This window comes from Gossypium hirsutum, chromosome A07, assembly GCF_007990345.1.
Source record: "Gossypium hirsutum isolate 1008001.06 chromosome A07, Gossypium_hirsutum_v2.1, whole genome shotgun sequence".
In the NCBI taxonomy this organism is placed as follows: domain Eukaryota; kingdom Viridiplantae; phylum Streptophyta; class Magnoliopsida; order Malvales; family Malvaceae; genus Gossypium; species Gossypium hirsutum.
Window position 1 is genome coordinate 67,520,005 of NC_053430.1, and position 19,523 is coordinate 67,539,527.

Sequence of the window (19,523 nt, forward strand, 5' to 3'; positions counted from 1 at the left end):
GTGGTCTACCCCTCAATAGAGCACTACTTGCCTTTACTTCTTGCTTTCTCTCTCCCATCTCAAGGCAATCACGAATAAAGTGGTCTAGTGACCCACACTTGTAGCAACCCCTCTCGTTTCCTCAGCACTCGCCAAAATGATGCCTGCCACACTATGAGTATTCTGGCCTATTTGTCTAAGCACTACTGACACTCGCGATAGAAGCGGTCTGGGCTCTAAAAGCTGCGTTCTGCTGGTTCTAGTTTCTATTTGAAAACCCTATCGAAACATTCAATCGGGTAGCAAACTCTTTTGATCTTTTAGACAAGAACTGATATGATTTCCCCATCTATCTTTTCTTTGAATCCCGTGACTCAATAGCTATTTTTCTCCTTTCTTTTACTAGCTCCTTAGCTTGCATGCTCTCTCGACGAGTACTACAAATTCTCTTATCTCTAAGATGCCAACAAACAATCGGATGTCTTCATTAAGTTCCTCAAACCTCTTACACATGGTAGCTTCAGTGGATATGCATTCCCACACATATTTGCTGAGTTTCACGAACTCGCGTTCATACTCCGTCACAGTCTTATTACCTTACTTTAACTCTAAAAATTCCTTCCTTTTTTGATCCATGAACCTCTGGCTAATATACTTTTTTCAGAACTTTTCTTGGAACAATTCCCAAGTTACTATTTCTCTCGATACCACGGACACGAGAGTATTCCACCACTGATATACCAAATCCCGTAAAAGTGACACCGCACACTTCATGCATTCTTCAGGTGTGCATGATAATTCATCAAATACCCTGATGGCATTTTCTAGCCAAAATTATGCTCTTGTCGGATCATCATCTATGTTAGCCCGAAATTCCTTGGCCCCTTATTTTCGGATCTTGTCTACCGGAGGCTTCTCTCTTCTAAACATGTTTGTGCCATGCGGAGCTACTAGGCATACTGAGGAATCGGGGGAGATGGGGGAGGTGGAGTGTTCGGGTTTGCACAAATGAACTCCGTGTACCAAGCATCCATCATCCTAAGGTAGGCTTCTCTAACCCCTCCGCCTTGGCCCATATTTACGAGCTCACTCTCAACCGGCGCGGTCCCTTCAGTGGGAGCCAGTGCATTACTTTGCACATCATCTGCTGTGGCTCTATCAGGATCCATTTACTATCGTCAGAATTCGTCACACTATCAATGTACAATTATGGCATATATAGCAAGACTCGTACTCTCGCTAGGTTAGTCCTAGAACTGACTAAACCATAGCTTTGATACCATTAAATGTAACACCCTATACCCGTAACTCATGCCAGATCGGAGTACGAGGCATTACCTAACGTTGTCTCATGCATACAAACAGTCTCAAGTCACCGAGACTTGGTTCAAATTAAAACTTTTTTCCATTTCTACATTAAACTTCTTATTATGGCCTACGAGCCCCAAATTGACCATTAAAAACTATTCGAAACCATTCTGAGTCCTTAAACTGTAACACCCCAAACCTGGCCCAGACGTTATGGCCGGATCCGATGTGTCACATTGAAGTTTTTAAGAAAACCATGCCTCTTTCAACATCCTTCTTAGTGTTTTAAAAGATAGTCTTTGCTAAGTTAATAAAGTGAATGGAAGCTGTGCACCAGGTAGGTATCCGAAACAGAGGAGGTGAGCCATGAAGGCTGCTTAAGTACCAAGCTCTTGATTGGATCCAATCCTAAACATACCCACAACCATTGCCACACTTTAGTGCTAGGTTAGGTTTTGAGAAAAACGAGTTGGAATTCATTTAAGTAGATATTTTTGATAAACCGATTAATTGTGTCGTTGCGTTATTTTGAAAACAATTATCATTTTGGAAACGCGCCCTAGGTCTAACTCATATTGTTATCAGAAAAATATAGGGTATAAGATAAAATAATCCCAGAAAAATAATTAAAATGGCCTTATTACAACCCAAAACCAAATAATAATATTAATAAGATAAAACTTATAAAGAAATAAATCGGCTACTTATTGCAATTAAAATAAATAGAAATAGTAGTGTGGCCATCTCCGAGTCCCTCGCAGCTCCAAACCATCTAAGCTTAGGGATTACCTGCACAGTTAGAAACGGGTGAGTTTACGAAAACTCAGTGTGTAATCCCCAACAACAAACAAACAGTGAATAACACAGTGTCAGTACAATCTGGGCCAAAGCCCTATTCAGTAACAGTAAAGTCTGGGCCTTAGCCCTTAAACAGTAGCAATATGGGCCTAAGCCCTAATTCAGTCTCGACATATACTGGGCCAAAGCCTTTTCATAAATCATATCACTGGGCCGAAGCCTTTTCATAAATCATATCACTGGCTGAAGCCTTTACTGTAAGCGGTATGGCCCATAGGCCCATTTCAATATCACATGTAATATCAATGAATGTATGCAAGCCCATTTGGGGAGACTACTCAACCCACCATCTGCTACTCTCCACCCATACCAACCAACACACCATGTAGGGAATAACTCAACCCACCCAACCAAACTCTCCACTGGTAGCATAGCTGCTTTATCATACAACTAGAGGCCTAGCCTCTTTTAATAACTGGGGCAAAGCCCTTTTTGATAAACTAGGGCAAAGCCCTTTTCGGTAAACTAGGGCATAACCCTTTTAGCACTTCCTCCATTTATAAAACCCAACCCATGCAACATGTCATGTATGCAGAATGTCATGCCCATATTTGAATCAAATAATCACAGTCAAGTCATTCATATCACCAACATATATTCACAATCAAATCCATCAACCACATAGTCCAAGTCAGTCACTTGCCCACAAGGGCAAAATAGTCATTTTTCATATTATAAGGGTAATTTTGTAATTTTACCAAATATCAGGGTTTTCCATGTTCATTAACAATTATCAATATTTTCGAGTGTTTAAACAATGATCTTTAACCCACTTTATCAAATTCGGGCTTTTGGGCCCAAAACCCCTAATGGGCCCTACGAATGCTGATTTAGCCCACTAAGCCTGCTTAATCCAAATTTTACAATAGTACTAACCGTGTTAACATGCAACTTTTCCAGATTCCATTTTCTATCGGTTTTACCCAAATGGGCCTGAAAGCCCATTGGGCTCGACTCTAGCCCATTGGGCTCGATTCCAGCCCATTGAGGCCCAACTTACCACCGTGCACAAAACTACGCTCTTACCTACTCCATTATACAAACACCGATCATATCGTATCTATTGCATCTTTAAGCAAAGGCAAAATCACAAGTTCTCGAAATGCCGAAATTTTAGCATTTTGGCTTTTAGGCGAATATTAATCTAAGTTACTGTGAGGGTTATTACACAGCTGTTATGGGTTGAAGTTGAAACGTTTCCAAAATCAATCACCTACGATAACCACCACCTATCACTCAAACTTAACTAATCCAATATCAATATATGTAAATCCTAAGCACATCAGTCATACGGAACATAAGGGCATATTCGTCATTTTACCATAAAGGGGTATTACGGTATTTTTACCTATTAGGGGTATTTTAGTCATTTCATCCTACAAGGGTGTTTTGGTAAATCTACAAACCAAGGGTATTTCAGTAATTTTGTAAATTAGGGGTATTTTGGTAATTTCACAAACCAGTGGTATTTTGGTAATTTTACAAACTATGGGTATTTTGGTAATTTTACAAACTAGGGGTATTTTGGTAATTCTATCCTACAGGGGTATTTCAGTAATTTCACAATCGAGGGTAAAACGGTAATTTTGTAAACTGAGGGTAAAATGGTAATTTTGTAAATCGAGGGTAAAACGATAATTTTGTAAACTAAGGGTAAAATGGTAATTCTGTAAATCGAGGGTAAAATGGTAATTTTGTAAATCGGGGGTACTTTGATAATTTTACAAGTCGAGGGTATTTCAATAATTTTACAATCGACGGTATTTTAGTAATTTTATAAATCAGGGGTACTTTGGTAATTTTACAAGTCGAAGGTATTTTAATAATTTTACAAATCGAGGGTATTTCAGTAATTTTAGTAAACTAAAGTATTCTAAACAGGGATAACAATAGGAATAGGCCTAAAGCCTATTCTCGGCCCAAATGGGCCCACACGCTCGTGTGGCCCTTTTAGCCCAAATCTAGCCACAAATTTGAGATTCACCTAGCCTAGTCCAATATTTACTACACAATCAAATAACTTATCCAATTGGGCCCGTAGGCCCATTAGGCCCACATGACAGTAGCTATCCTACAGCTAGAGTAGCGAGAAAATACACACCTGATTGGCGACTGGAGTTAATCCATGCTCCAAGCACTCTTAGCCGACGCCCAACCCAAACGAGCACTTCATAAAGCGAAAGGGATCCGCCAAGAAAGGTACCTCTACTCTCCTCATGGTTCTCTCTATTTAAAGCCAGCTTCGCATCCCCTCTTATGTTAGCTTCCCAATGTGGGATCCCTCCAACATCAGAGTTTAAATTCAACACCAACTCTTGCCGCCCCCTGTTACCAAAATAAATGCTCTTTGATTGCCATGAGTTTCTAACCCTGGACCTCCTTGCCAACTCTATGACGCCTCCTTGCCACTTCACCACACTCTTTTTGTGTCATATTTTGTCCCCAATTAATTATAAGGTCTAAAGGCCAAAGTCCAGGTTCCCTTAAAAAAAACAGAATAAATTGCAAGAGCCAAGGCTTGAACCCAGGCTCCTATACAACCTTAATGACGCCACAACCACTAGACCACATGCTTCTTTGTGTCATTTATTTAACACAATAATTTAAAAGGCCCTCATCCAAGCATCCAGGTTTTTTTTTCACTTAATACCAAAATTTTTGCTAAAGCCCAAGTTTGAACCCAAGATTTCTTTAACATTTCTCAGGGCCATTAACCACCAAAGCAGACATTTAATTGTGTCATTTCATTGTACAATTAAATACCTATATACAACCTCTTTACGGACCCGCACTCAATGCCCAATACTTCTAGGCCCAAATTCGGGGTGTTACATAAACCAACCTTAAGAAATTTTCCTTAAAATAAGGCACACGCACTTGTGGAAGGGTAACATGCCCATGTGACCATTTCAACATGGTCGTGCTGGTAGTCTGTATGGCTCACACGGCCTAAGACCCTGGGACACGCCCGTGTCCCACACTCGTGTGGAATTAAATTCTAATTCACACCTACAAGGGTTTTCACACGGCCAGGCACATGCCCATGTGAATGTCCCGTGTCCCTCACACGGCCACGACACGCCCGTGTCTTAACCCGTGTGCAAAAACCTGGGTATTCTATTTTTGACGTCAGCATTCCTAAATTGTCACACGGCCAAGGCACACGCTCGTGTACTAATCCGTGTCCTCCACACGGCTGAGACAAACGACCATGTCTCTGCTTGTGTATTTATTATCATGCATACTGACTTGAAATTATTACGTGCAGGGGTCACACGGCCGAACCATACGCCCATAGGGCTAACCGTGTATCACACACGGTTGAGACACACGCCCGTGTGTCTACCCATGTGGGCAATATAAGGCTATTTACCAAACCTCATTGCCACCCTTGCATACCTATTTTCATGCAAATACCGGCCAATACCAAAACAAACATAATTTCCAAAATCAAATCAGCCACAATAGACATTCATTCAACCATGTAGATGCAACTTTTATAAACTCAAAATAAATATTAGTCATCATTCATGGCTTAATACTAAATGCAGGATCTATCTCAAGCCAACACATTTGGCCAAATCTCCAAGACTCAAAATAATAAGTTCTAATCCTAAACATGCCATATTCAAAAATAATTTCGGCTGATAGTATGATCGATATCTCTGACTTCCGGTGATCCTTGAGCTAGTTAAGCGGCACTGAAAGAATTGGAAAGGAAAGGGAGTAAGCATAAAGCTTAGTAAGTTGCATATAAATAAATAGACAACAATAAGTCTACAATTTACCAACAACTTATGATACCAAAGTGGGCATAAGCATGACTTACTCTTTACTTCATACAAATCACATAGCATATACAATGAGTTCACATCTTATACGCATGTATCACTTAGGTACCTATAATACTTACAATACGGTTATATTGTTCTCATTAACTTAAATTTATAACTCTCACTGTTGAACCATTCGGAACACTACCGGATATTCCATAGGCCTCAATCATGGGTAAAATGCTGATGCCATGTCCCAGACATGGTCTTACACTGACTATCATCTTCGAGGCTGATGCTATGTCCTAGACATGGTCTTACACTGCTCTCACATAGCCGTGTCGATGTCATGTCCTAGACATGGTCTTACACTGGCACATCTCGTGGCTGATACATGTCCCAGACATGTTTTATACTGGCTTACGTCCCGAGGTTGATGCATGTCCCAAACATGTCTTACACTAGCACTTGTCTCAATACCGATGCCATGTCCCAGACATGGTCTTACACTGGCTCTCATAATGTGGCCGATGCATGTCCCAGACATGTCTTACACTAGCTCACACAAATGACCCAAGTGATACGGCATGAATATCCGGTTTACTTCCTAAGGTCCCAACGGGAATTCTACTATCTCAATGATGATTACACATTTTCAATCTTGAAATTAAGCAATTCATGTCATATCTATTCAATGAAAATTTAAATACGGATAGTAGCAATGTAGTTATATTATTTACACACAACTTACCTCGAATTTCAAAATGTAGCGACTATACGATTTAATCGATTTGCTTGGCTTTCCCCCGGTCTTGGTTCGGATTTGACAATTCTTGATTTTTGAGTGCTTCAAGTTGCTGCAAATTTTTTAAGCTTAAAACCCCAACAATGGCTGATATTTTCAGCTAAGAAGAAATGATAAATAGGGTGATACCATTTCCTTTTTCTATTTTCTATTTTAGTCAAAATTGGTCACCTAATCCCACTAAAAATTGAAATTTTTGACCACACATGTCTCCTATGGCCGGCCACCCTATTTATAGGGGTCTAATTTCCCTTTAAAAGCCCCCAATTTATGTTCTCTAGCTATTTAACACCTTTAGCTATCAATTTAGGACTTTTACACTTTATGTGATTTAGTCCTTTTTCACACTCGGGCTCACAAACGTAAAAATTAACTCACAAAATTTTTCATGTACTAATATAAACATGCTATGACTCCAAAATAATAATAAAATAATTTCTCCAACTTCGGATTTGTGGTCCCGAGACCACTATTCTGACTAGGCCCTAAATCGGGCTATTATAATTTTTGTTAATTATTTGCTTAAGAACAAAACTTTTATATTATGGAATCAAGACAATTTTTGCTAATGTTAGTGAATTTATTTCTCATGCTTTCAGTTATCATTGAATGCTAGATTGTAAGCGTGAGTAACTATCGCAAAAAGCCAATTGTTTATACGTATAAAATGGTTTAGCATAGTTTATAAAGTACATGCCTCCAGTTAATAGCTAAACCATATCTGTACCACGAATCTGGAGAAGTTACAGCATGTCATTTGAAAAACCAAATTTAAAATGTAGGATAAAAAATCTTAACTTTTAGCTAACCACATATGAGTTCTAGAAAATCACAAGTTTGAAAAACTCTTATTTTATAGCGTAATCACTTCACCATTTATTTATAAAAATAATGGAACTTCCAAAAATCAATATCTAACTTTGGAAATCACTTGATTTGAAAATATTAATTTTTGGCAAAACACTTACATTGTTGCTTAGAAAAATTCGTGCACAGAACTTAGTCATTTTACAAAAAGAGCATTTTGTTTGATACTTAATTTTGCAGCGTGTATTTTCAGAGTTTTTTAAGTTTTGTAAACCAAATTTCAATTTGTCAAATTCTAGTAATTTTGCAATTTTACGTTAAGAACACCAAAAAACCAATGAATAGAACAAAACCCAAAAACTATACCAAATTTGAAAACTTAGTCCAAAAATCAAAAGTCTGAAAATCTTAATTTATTAACCAAAACAGACCATTTTTTTGTGAAAACCATTTTATATGATTGCTTAAAAAGTTAAAAAAGAAAAAAGGTGAGTTATAAAGCTCAATGTGTAACTAAACTCAAACAGAGAACACAAATAACACAACAATCAAATCACAAAGAATTTATATAAATGAATTGAGAAAAACTAAGTGATGTGATTTCCCGAGATTTGGAAAGTTTAGAAAATTGCTTGAAGGAAGAATCGTCTTGAATAGGTTCAAAGGGTGGTGGAAATCGTGTCCCAAGGCACTTGAATGTTTTACGGAATTGAAGTTATAATCGAACTCAACCATCGTAAATTTAAAAAATACTCGAACCTTGGTATAATGAAGACGCCACACTTCCGGGTGGTAAACGAAGTGATAAGTCAAGGGTGAACGCCACAAACTCGAAGGAAGTTTGATAAGTTCAAATAAGTTTGGTTAAGAACCTTGGAGAGAAGAATCTCACAAATAAAGTTTTTGTATTCAAATGGTCTGACCGAAAATGTCCCTTTTACATGATTTATATAGGCCCTTAAAATGGCCATTCAAATTTGGCATCTATTAGGTTCACACAAGCCTTAAACACACTCACACACAATGTTTAAAATGTTCACACTAAGCATGAATATGTTCACACACACTATTAAATTCGATTCATGTCCTTGTAGGTTTGTGTGTTTTTTGGCTGAATAGTCACAACTCTTTATTTGGTGCATTCATGCATACTTAGGCCTTAAGTATCTCCTTGTTCTATGAATGTGCAGCCATTTAAGTCCCAAAATCCCCCTTGGCTGAATGCTCCTAGCATGGGACATGCATATCTTTAATTTGAGGCTTTAATGAGCATGTAGGAGCATGAATTAGTGACAAGCTTCTAGAACGTCCATTTCCCCTTGCAGCCACCATCCATGCATCTCTTAAATGATATGAATTCTTTCTTCTTAAATCAACTTGATGACATGCATTTGACCCATCCATATGAATGGTTGCATGTATCAACATTTGATGACTTGATTCTTGATAATTCTAGAAAGATCTTGTGATGAATTTGGTAAGATGGATAGAGCTTGAAGGGTCATTTTAATCCCATCCAAATGGTCATCTGCACACATATAAATAGGCATCACCTTTGCAACATTCTTATTCCAAAATTTGACCAAAACAATTTAACCCAAAAAATAGATGCATAACTGTAACACCCATTACTCGTATCTGACGCCGGGACAGGGTTTGAGGCGTTACCGGACTTAAACATAAACATTCATACAAAACCGGCCATAAAATTTGGACCAAATCAAATTCATCCAATCACATGCATATCGTCCCTTATACGGGCCCACAAGGCCCAAAACATACGTAGGGAATGGTTCGGGACTAAACCGAAAACTTTTGAAACTTTTACTACGCTTAGAAAATTTTCACACTTTGAAGAGTCACACGCCCGTGTGGGTAGGCCGTTTGGTCATACACACACCCATGTGGCTAAGGAAATGGCTATTTACCAAGCCATTTGCCACCCTCATTTGCACACTCACATACACACTTTCAATGGAACTTAACATGGCAAAATTAAGCTACCAACACAACCAAAATCAAGGCTTGAACATATCAAAACAATTATTTACTGTTCATAACAAAACTGTCCACTTGAGTCACAGTCACTAAGTTATTTATTTCTTGAGCTACAGAACTCTAAATTAAGATCCGCTTGATTTTTCAGAAACTAGACTCAAATATCTTCCTACAATAAAATTTCCAGAATTTATGGTTTATCCAATAAGTACAGTTAATTCTTCAAATTCGTCCCTATTCTGTTGTTTGACAGTTTTGACCTTTCTTCACTAAAGATTAATTATCTCTTAGTACGGGATTCAGATGATGTTCCCATTTGTTTCTCTTGAAATTAGACTCATTAAGAAATTAAAAATATAAATTTAAACCCCCAAGTATTTTTATAAAATTTTTAATGATTTTCCAAATTCAGAACAGGGGAACCCAAAATTATTCGAACCTTATCTCACAAAAATTCAAATATCTCATAAAATAAAAATTTTTTGCTTACAACGTTTCTTCTATGTAAAACTAGACTCAACATAGATTTAATTTCATATTTTATTCAACCTCTAATTTCATTTCCACTATTTTTGGTGATTTTTCAAAGTTATACTACTGCTGCTGTCCAAAACTATTTTAATGCTAATTTTACTCTTTCATGATTCCCTTGTACTAACTTTCATTAACATACCATTATAAACCACATCACACAATGGCATTGGCATAGGCATATGAGTAAATAATATGCTTGCAACCCATTAGCCAATATAAGTCAATTTATATGGCTACATACCAAATCAAATCCTTATTCATTACAAGCCAATACATTTGGCCATATCATAATGACACATACACAAAATGACTAAGTCCCTATACATGCCATAGACTAAAAGGTTTGCGTTCATTTACCCAACATGATAGATTGATAGTGTGATAGGATCTCTGACGATCTCCACCCCGAGCTAGCTGAATAAACCTATGAGAGGTGGGAAAGAAAATGGGATAAGTTATGTAGCTTAGTAAGTCCGTATGAAAATAATAACCGAATCGTTTACATGCATTTACCAATTTCATCAATATGTTCTCATGGTTACACATTAATCAATTATAATGCTCATCTTTTAATCTATAAACATAAATTTGTCCTATCTTGACATTAGTCAAGCAAACATAAACTCTGATAATAAAACACTTCAGCATTTGACAAATCATTTCAGCATTCATGATAAAAGTGCGTATTAATTATTTATATTCATATTTCCCAATTAATATAGCTTAACATCCTTCAATGGTCCAAAACTCTTAGCTATCCATACTTTCATATCCATTTTTATTAGGCTTTTATGTCGGTCTTTCTCTCTTTTCATTATTCACTGAATCACAACATTAAAAGAATAAGCACATCGTGTCCCAATTCAATTTGGCCTAAAAGCCTTACCCATGATTCTCAACCGAATTCACCATATACTTTTACGTCATAAATATAAACCTATAATCACAAGGTCATCATAGAAAATCATTCTCATAGACATAACTCATTCATTTGCATTCTTACCACACACCAAGCTTAATGCTCATGAGTTTTGAATACGTACCTGTACTATCTCATAACATAACCATATATTTATTCTTCTCATTGACTTCCCCCTCAGGCTTTCCGTCAAGTTACTTGATAATTTACCAGTTGAACACTTGGAATACCATGGATACATCGGAATCTCGCACCTAAGTGCCTCATATGTAGCCAATGCTACCTCATAGCACATAACACATGCTGCTCGCTTTCGAGCTACTCACGGGTCTGCTCACACAAGCTGTCGGTTAGGATGTAGCTACGAGGGCAGGATCCGTATCTTAGCTCGCAAGGTTAAAGAACTGTTAAATAAGAAAATTTCGTTAGTAAAAGTGATGTGGCATCGACACGGTATTGAAGTGGCCACGTGGGAGCCTGAAGATGCTATGAGACGACAATATCTGAATTTGTTTAAACATAATAATCTATCAATAAAAATTTATTTTTCATCATCAAACCACAAAAATCTCAAGCTATCAACAATGGCAAATCACAAAATCCACAACCAATTTAAAAATTCAAGCATGGGCTAGCTAGTATTCGAAGCAAAGATCTCAAAAACGTAAAAATTATCAAAAATCGAGAAAATTACATACCTAAATCAAACCCCCAAGTGTGTCGAATGTAAAAACCCCAACAATGTCTTCTTTCCTTCACAAATTTCAGCCAAGAAAGAAGAATGCATGGCCATTTTTTTGTTTTGTTTATTTTATTACATATTATTACACATTTTACCATTTTACCCTTAATGAAATAACTTTAATAATGAAGTAACCATGTCCATAAAAGTCCACTCATAATTTCAATGGTATAATATCAACATAAGGATTCCACATTATAAAAGCCATAGCAATTTAGTACTTTAACAAATAGCAAGTCATTTTTTCATTTTACGCGATTAACTCCTTTTATTAAATCGAACGCACAAACGATAAAATTTTCACCCGAAACTTTCACATATAGAATATATCATTCTGTAAACACGAAAAATAATATTAAAATAATTTTACAACCTCGAATTTGTGGTTCCAAAACTACTGTTTCGAATTAGCTAAAACTGGACTGTTACAAGTTCCCCAAAACTCAACTATCCAATCACACCAACAGATAATTGCAGTCAACGCCACCAGAGTTGCAATTAAAATTTTCAGATCGGATATATGTAATCAAGCCACTATATTGCAGCCAAACTGCCAAAACAAATATATGTGATTGAGCCACTATAATTGCAGACAGATTGCCAGAAAGAAATGTGGATGAACCACCTGATAGTGCAAATCATTAAACTGTCAAAACTTCATCCTTTCCATATTATCCCAAACCCCATGCAATGTGACATGGCATGCATATACTGAATCAGAATGAGAAGTATGTAAGACATGCAGTCGTCCAATATTAGAAATTAGAAGGCATGGCATTTCATGCTTTAGCAAAACAGACATATTACAAATTCAATATAAACAAATCAATTTTGCCATAATGTCACATGTATGGTCATATAGCAGAATCCAAAGATACACAAATCTAACAGATTTAGACATCATATGCTCATACACAACATAGCAAAACAAAAACATACCATCAAAATTGACAAAACATAGATCATACATATATAATTCATTACCTTAAACACATCATATACATGAAGCATATTAACTTATACCTTGTTTTCAAGTCTTATTAAGCAGTATGAAACCTATGAAAAGTCTAATTACGAATCATAGATCAAAACGACCCTAACTGAAAATTTTCTAGAAAATAGGCCCACATGCACGTGTGACCCACACAACCCAACTGACCCAACTAATGTGGCCCACACGACCTACACATGTGGTCCACATGGCCTAACACACGACCTACATGCTCATGTGGACCACATGGCCCAAATAGCCCAGCTCATGTGATCCACACGGTTTGGCACATGGCCATGTGAGCCACACGGCCTACCGCACGGCCCGACACACAGTCGTGTGACATCGACAGTGAGTTTTTTAGCTTTGCACTATTCGTTATTTTTTGAGTTTTTCGATACAAACCTTACTTATTTCTGAAGCAAACACTCCGAAAAGAATTTCAGAACCCTAAATTAACCATTCACACAAATTAATTAACATGATTTTACCAAACCTAAAATGCTTATTCAAAAAAAAAACAATGTCAACAATCAAACTACATTACAGCGAAATCAGCCTCTAACAACGACGGTTAGTCACTTACTCTTGAAAGAAATGATAGTTAACAACACTTAAATCGCAAAAGGGGAGTTCTGCATATCTCAATTATCACCTAACAAAAACCATAATACGAATCAACCCAACATAAACCAACCAAAAACTACAAAATAAAAATTTGCATTCCTTTTCCACAACCTCATGAAAATACAGAGTTCACTTACACCAAAAATCGATACTACAATGGTGAATCTTCCAAGCAAAGATGGCCAAAAGAATCGACAAACAGAATAGAAGAGGAAGGAAAAAGAAAATAGAAAAAAAAAAAGAAAGAAGAAAAAACTAACGTGAGAAGTGGACGGTAGAATGAGGAGAATTTGGGGGAAATATTTTAGGAATTTAAAAAAAGAATTAATTAGTTAAAAACAACTATCCACTTCCCCACACTCCTTATCAGATTTTTTTTCCCCTTGAATTCCACTCAACTTCCTCCATATGGGTGGCATTAACTAGAAATAATAAAAATAATTTCATTGTGTGTTTTTTCCCCTTGAATTCCACTCAACTTCCTCCATATAGGTGGCATTAACTAGAAATAATAAAAATAATTTCATTGTGCACACACTGGGATTCAAACACAGAACCAAAGGGTAAGGTGAAGCCTTACCATTGAACCAATAGACTCATTCTTGTCAATACTTGCGTAGGAATTAAATTTAAGTCAGATGTTTAGAGTTAAAGATAGGGAAAAAGTAGCAAAATTTTCAAAGGAAGAGATTCGAACCCAAAACCTTTCACACACAAGCAACACTTTTAAAAACAAATTAATCACTTTGCAAAATTTTCACAATCTTAACTTAAAAATCAAAACGTGACCATTCTTGATTTCACTAACTCAATTTCTACTAACCCAATTTTTGGGATGTGACAATATCTTTTGAAGCAAAACTTTTTCCATATATGCATAAAGATATAAGATTTTACATTAATAGAAACTTTTACACATCATGCCAATAAGTTAATGTAAATACTCCCCGTTATAATTGACTTTTGGTCAGGAGCAAAATACTATCTATTTTAGAATTTTTGATTGTGAAGTATATGTTCAAGTTGTTCTATCACAATGCACAAAATAAGTATTTAAAGAAAATTGAGAATATATATTAATCATGAGTCTCCTTGTATTATTATATGTCCTGAACAAATTGAAATTTTAATTATAATATGATATTGTGGTTACTATTTTGATTTAATAGTTTTCACAACATTAGGGGAAGAGAATTAATAACTGGATAAAATCATTGCTTATAATGAGTTATGATTATCTAGATCCTCATAGAGAGTAATTTTGAACCAAAATTTCCAAAAATTAAAAGGATAACTCACTTTATTCCAAGTTAACTGTCAGATATATTTACTGACTTGATGAAAATAACCAAGTGTTATATACCAACTAATGTTTTAAATTTGAATCAAAGTCTTGGTGGGATAAATCAGTTAGAACAAATGAAAGTAATGCATGCGTAAAGCATGATATATTGATCGGTTCCAAATATGAAAATTCTTGTAATAATAATAATAATAAATCTAGATGGCCATATAGTGGAGGTGAGCGCTCTAAAAGAGACTCAAGACATAACTAAAAACTAAACCTCCATAAGACATTCAGGTACCTGAAACTGGAGATTAAAATAGTAAAAATAAAGAGATCTCGATAAGTTATGTCAATTCGAGAAAATATGAAACCGATAATAAAAGTGGTCAACAATGATTTTGTATGAAATATTATTGAAATAATGAAATAAAAGGAGGATCTTGAATAAATCTATTAAGAAATATAGATATTGAATAGATTGGTCAAAATAAAAAGAAACAACTCAAGTACAATTAAATTCGTGGAGTTTTTGGACCAGTAGTCCAAATACTTAATTGTATAAAGTTAGTAAGGGTATAAATGAAATAGATCTGCAAAAACAATAAAAATATGAATTTTTCGCTAAATCCTATTATTGATTCTGAAAAGATATAATATTCTTTTGTGGTGGATACAATAACCTTTAGGTATATTATTAAACTAGCAAAGATTTAACATACGTTTAATAGTTTGTTAAATGAATCACTATATAGTATATTAAAATCCTTGAAGAATTTAAATGCTAGAAACATATAAAAATTCTTGAGAAATTGTTCATTCATAACTTTCAAAAGAATGATGATATAAATGCTTAATAAATATATTCAAGTGGTCATTAGTATTCAAGATTAAATACGTAGAATATAAAATATTATGTGATGTTTTCATGAGGAATAAATACATATTGTACTCTTTTTCCCTTAACCGAGGTTTTGTCTCATTGGGATTTCCTAGTAAGATTTTTAATAAGGCAACACGTTATGCGTATTATAACTATGTGCACTCTTTTTTCTTCACCAAGTTGTTGTCCTATAAGATTTTTCTTAGTAAATTTTTTAATGAAACATATCTTTTATATAATGGACATATAAGGAGGTGTGTTATGAATGCTACTTAGTGGATGATTATTATAATAACATTTCACCTTTCATCTCCTTGTAACCACTTTTTCCTATTTATGTATTAGAGCATGAGTGGTCTAATCTCCCTATATAGGAGTATACTACTTGTGATGTGTAGATGAATAATAAAAATGCAATAGAAATCCCCTCTATTCTCATCTTTATCTATTATTCTTGTGTTCTTTACTCTCTTTTTCTTCTTCTTCTTCTTCTTCTTCTTCTTCTTCTTCTTCTTCTTCTTCTTCTTCTTCTTTTTTGTGCATATTTGATGTTGCGCCTGTAGGTTTAGGTAGTAGCTAAAAGACTGTTCGAACTGCAATAGGTGGAAGGGACCGCCAAAAGGGTGGTGGAAGGTGTTATCCAAGACAGTAAAGGACGACGGATAGTGGCTTTTCCAAGGGATTTGGAGCATGTTAAATGATAGAGGCAGAACTGTGGGGTGCATTTGATGGCTTGTTGCTTGCATGGGATCTTGGTATTCCTAGAAGTGTTGGAAGTGGATAATGCTGCTGTTGTGCAGTTGCTTAATAGCATTGGTCAGGATGTGCATCATGAGGTGGTCCGAGCATTAAGGGAGCTACTTGAACGGAGTTGGGAGATGAGAATTCAGTATGTATACAGAGAAGGGAATACGGTAGCGAATTATATGGCAGCACCAGCCAGAGGTACAGAGAAGGGAATACGGTAGCGAATTATATGGCAGCACCAGCCAGAGGTAAGGGAAAGGGAATGCAACTGCACCAATCACCACCAACACGGGCAATGCAGAAAAAAGGCTGATGAGAGACCACGATGCCTTGTCGAGGCAAATGAGGTGTAAACTGGCTAGTTTTTTTTTTCTTCTATACCAAAAACAATTATGTCATTATAACACAACTTTAAATATAAATGTTGTCCTTACAACACAATCAATCACCAATGGTTATAATTTGATATCTAAAACTTGACTTTCTAAATAATTTAATACTGTTACCAACCATTATAAACTACAAACATATTTTCCTTCATGCTATCAATGTTTAATTTATATCAAGAAAAATAATGCAACATATTTAATCAGGAAAGGGTTTACCTCGGGACCATGCTTAGTGAAGTTAATCAATCAGTTACACTAGAGCTCCTTGAAACAAGTACAAACTTTCACAATCACACAAGCATGAGTTGATTGAGTTGATCTGCTTTATACCCTTCAACTATGATGCATACCCTTCAGGTTAGTCCTAAAGAGGTTATTTCTATTCACTGTTTAATGCTTGATTTGGTTGGCTTATAATTTGTTAATATACTACAGTATATATCCCATGATATTCGACAAATACCATGATAATCTGCTAATACAATATATATATAGCACATAGCAAAATCCTTTTATTTCAGTGCCCTTTATTAAGATGAAAGAATGCAAGCGTTTACTCGTAACTTAGTAACTTACTGCAGAATCTCATACTTTGTGGCATCATTGAAAATTTATATCCGCAGCCACAGATTCTTAAGTGCAACAAGCCTACTCACCTTGGACCGATGTTCTCCCAAGATCCATCCCTCTCTTTATCGACACCACTTTCTGCAGATGAAATCCAAGCATTAGTTACTGTTGACGGTTGTTGGATCTCCCCAAGTTTTCCTCTGGGGTTGCTCCTATTTGCATCTAATGCCCTAAGCAAAAGTTTCTTCTCGATTCTTTGTGTTAAGGTCCAAACTATTTCTCAGTTTTAGTCGAGGAGAATGCAACCTACTGCAACAGTGAAATTGACAGTTTTACATGTAAACTTGAATTCAAGCAATGTGGGAGCAATTAGTAATAGAAAACAATAAACACCAAAATTCAAGCGACCTTTATTAGAATTAATTAATATTGTGCACTTAAGAATCAGAACAGGAAATGAAACTAGCAAATCATGTCTAATACAAAAATCTTGCTTAACTTCCCCTGTTTGGAACTTTCAGATAGCATGCAATTTATCACCAATAGTACTTAAAACCTACCCGACATAAAACCGTAGCAAAAATATAAAAGAGTGAACACAAACAGAAGAGAACAACCGCACTTTATATAGGAAGAGACATGAATCAAGCATGCTTTGCCTGGAAATCCTTCATGAAAGCAACCAACTTCTCAACTCCAGCCAAAGGCATAGCATTATAAATGGAAGCTCGCATGCCTCCCACCGACCTATGTCCCTTGAGCTGCACCATCTTCTCCTTCTCGGCTTCCTTTAAAAACTCAGCCTCCAACTCTGACTTCTCCAATGTGAATGGAACATTCATCATTGACCTTACAGATTTCTCAACAGGGCACCTGTAGAATCCTTTGCTTTCATCGATGGCATTGTACAATATACCAGCTTTCTTGTGGTTCTTCTTCTCAACCTCTTCCAGTCCTCCCTGCTTCAAAAGGTCTTCAAACACCAGCCCGCACATATAAATCCCATAACATGGAGGTGTGTTGTACAAAGAGTTGTTGTCGGCGTGGATCTTGTAATCAAGCATCACAGGGGTAATCTCTTGTGCATTTCCTAGAAGATCCTTCCTCACGATCACGATGCAAACCCCGGATGGCCCCACATTCTTCTGCGCACCAGCATAAATCAACCCAAACTTGGTTACATCAACAGGTTTGGAACAAAAATTGGAAGACATATCAGCAACAAGAACCCCATTTGGATTGCAGGGAACTGGGTAGTCCTTGAACTCAACCCCGTAAATGGTCTCATTGGCGCATATATGCAAATACTTGGCATTCGGGTTCAGTTCTAAACCATCGAACGAGGGAACCCTGACGTAATTCTCCGATTTCCCACTCCAAATGACTTTGGGGTTGCAGTATTTCTTAGCTTCTATGAAAGCCTTGTCTCCCCAAGATCCAGTAACAAGATAATCAACGGAGTCACCTGGGGCACAGAGATTCAAAGGGACAGCAGCGAACTGGGTGGTGGCTCCACCTTGGAGGAATAAAACGGCGTAGTTTTCAGGGATGTTGAGAAGGGAACGGAGATCGGCCTCGGCTTTTTCGATAATAGAACGGAAATCCTTACCACGGTGACTCATTTCCATAACGCTCATGCCAGATCCGTGCCAGTTGTAAAGCTCGGATTGGGCTTTGAGGAGAACGTTCTCGGGTAAGGTGGCAGGACCGGCGGCGAAGTTAAAGACCCGATCTTGAGATTGGGATTGGACGGAGAGGCGATCTTGGGTAGTTGCGGAACAAGAGATGCAGAAGCGCTTGGCAGAGGTTTGACAAGGAATGGTGGAGATGGGTTTGAGAAAGACATGAGTTTGATGGGTCTTTTGAAGGAGAGGAGCGTTAGGGGCATTTAGAGATGTTGCTGCCATGGATGTAACTAAGATTTCAGAGAGCGTAGTAAAATGTAGGGGTTGAGGGAGGGGAGTTTGTTTGGTGGGAAGAAGTAAAAGCAAAAGGGAGTCTTTTATAATGGAAGTGTTTGATATTTTTCGATTGGCTCCATCACTTCCAAGGGACTGCAAAGGAGATGGACAGGTGCCTTTGCGGCTGTTGCCTACTTGCTTTCTCACTCTCTCAGGGTTGGTGAGAAGTCGACAAACACAACGTCGTCGTTTTAGAATTTTCTTAGGAGTTCAATTTTGTCTTGGCCTCGTTGGGAGTTGTTGTAGTATTATTTTTATTTACCCTTTTTTTTTGTCGTATTTTGCTAAATACATAATAAACAGAAATGGGAAAGTGTCATTGAAATAGTAAAATTACTAATTCTAAT

At 36.7% G+C, this 19,523-nt stretch overlaps 1 protein-coding gene across 1 annotated transcript; it reads right to left on the reverse strand.

Annotated features, from left to right (window-relative positions):
- Positions 1-17,603: 17,603 nt before the first annotated feature.
- On the reverse strand, positions 17,604-19,520 carry LOC107955620 (phosphoserine aminotransferase 2, chloroplastic). The gene has a single exon (XM_016891418.2). It carries the CDS (start codon positions 19,120-19,122, stop codon positions 17,860-17,862), a length of 1,263 nt encoding a protein of 420 aa, XP_016746907.1. The 5' UTR covers positions 19,123-19,520; the 3' UTR covers positions 17,604-17,859.
- Between the last annotated feature and the right edge of the window lie 3 nt (positions 19,521-19,523).

Bases quoted from the DNA above. Each gene is read 5' to 3' on its own strand.
- LOC107955620 (XM_016891418.2), bottom strand. From the start codon at position 19,122: ATGGCAGCAACATCTCTAAATGCCCCTAACGCTCCTCTCCTTCAAAAG.